This window comes from Talpa europaea, assembly GCF_964194135.1.
Source record: "Talpa europaea genome assembly, chromosome: X".
NCBI classification, from domain to species: Eukaryota; Metazoa; Chordata; class Mammalia; order Eulipotyphla; family Talpidae; genus Talpa; species Talpa europaea.
Window position 1 is genome coordinate 74,654,953 of NC_140081.1, and position 1,382 is coordinate 74,656,334.

General features: G+C 45.2%; 1 protein-coding gene across 1 annotated transcript; it reads left to right on the forward strand.

The window, feature by feature from the left end:
• Positions 1-767: 767 nt before the first annotated feature.
• Positions 768-1,178, forward strand: LOC311187443 (large ribosomal subunit protein eL27-like; the record flags this gene model as incomplete). Its single annotated transcript, XM_084258846.1, has 1 exon — positions 768-1,178. One exon carries the CDS (start codon positions 768-770, stop codon positions 1,176-1,178), a length of 411 nt encoding a protein of 136 aa, XP_084114972.1.
• Positions 1,179-1,382: the final 204 nt, after the last annotated feature.

Below are 1,382 nucleotides of genomic sequence, written 5' to 3' on the forward strand. Positions count from 1 at the left end.
GATGTACAAGCAGTGACTCTTCCTTACCCCAACCTATTAATTGATAAGAAATATGCAAATGACCCAGAAGATGATTAGTCAAAGGATAAGCAATGACAGAAGAAGAAAGCAAATAAATAACATACATGTGAGAAGATGTTCAACCTCACATTAACAAAGGAAATAGAAATCAACACAATGAAATATCATTTTCCTCCAAGGGATGGGCAAAAATAAAAAAGACTAATAACGTCTGGCTCTAGAAAGCATGTGTGATAACAAGCATTCTCATATATAGTTGGTAGGAGTGGGTTGTTACCACCTTTCTTGGAAAATAATTTAGTACCATTTAATTTTTGAAAGTACATGCCACTAGGGCCAGAACCCTGATTTTGGACTCAATCCCACAGAGATCAGAGGACCAGTATGTAAGGGTACATGCACAAAGCTGATTTCTTTTTTATATATTTTTTAAAGGGTTATGTATTTATTTATACAAGCACTGGGTACAGTCAAAAGCACGGGAGGGTGAGAGAATTCACCAGAGCCAGAGGGGAGAGCAGAGCAGGTAGACTGATGAAGTACACTGCTGAGGGGAGCAGCGGGTGGCAGGAGAGGTCTGCGCGCCATGTGGGACCCTAGCCCAGTGGCCGGGGATTGAACCGGCGCCGCAGAGGCTGCGGGCAGCTTCGCAATCCAGGGCTCAACCGCTGCGCCACCAGGGGAGGCCCTGATTTCTTTTTTAAAAAAAGATTTATTTATGCAAGGCCCGAGTGGATACTGCTGAAATGGGCAAGTTCATGAAACCCGGGAAGGTGGTGCTGGTCTTGGCCAGACGCTACTCCGGACGCAAAGCAGTCATTGTGAAGAACATTGGTGACGGCACTGCAGACTGCCCTTACAGCCACGCTCTGGTGGCTGGAATTGATCGCTATCCACGCAAAGTGACAACTGCCATGGGCAAGAAGAAAATTGCCAAAAGGTCACAGATCAAGTCTTTTGTGAAAGTATATAACTACAATCACCTCATGCCCACCAGGTACTCTGTGGATATCCCCTTGGACAAAACTGTTGTCAACAAGGATGTCTTCAGAGATCCTGCTCTTAAACGCAAGGCCCAACGAGAGGCCAAGGTCAAATTCGAGGAGAGGTACAAGACTGGCAAGAACAAATGGTTCTTCCAGAAGCTGCGATTTTAAATGTTTTGCTTTGGTCATTACAAATACAAAAAAAAAAAAAGATTTATTTATGCATACAAGAACTGGGGTACAGGCCAGAGGTGTGGAGGTAAGAAGATTCTTCAGAGACAGAGTGGGGAGCAGAACAGGCAGATCCACTGAAATACACTGCTGAGGGGAGCAGTGGGCAAGTCAGGAGAGGTCTGCTGTGCCATGTGAGTAGCT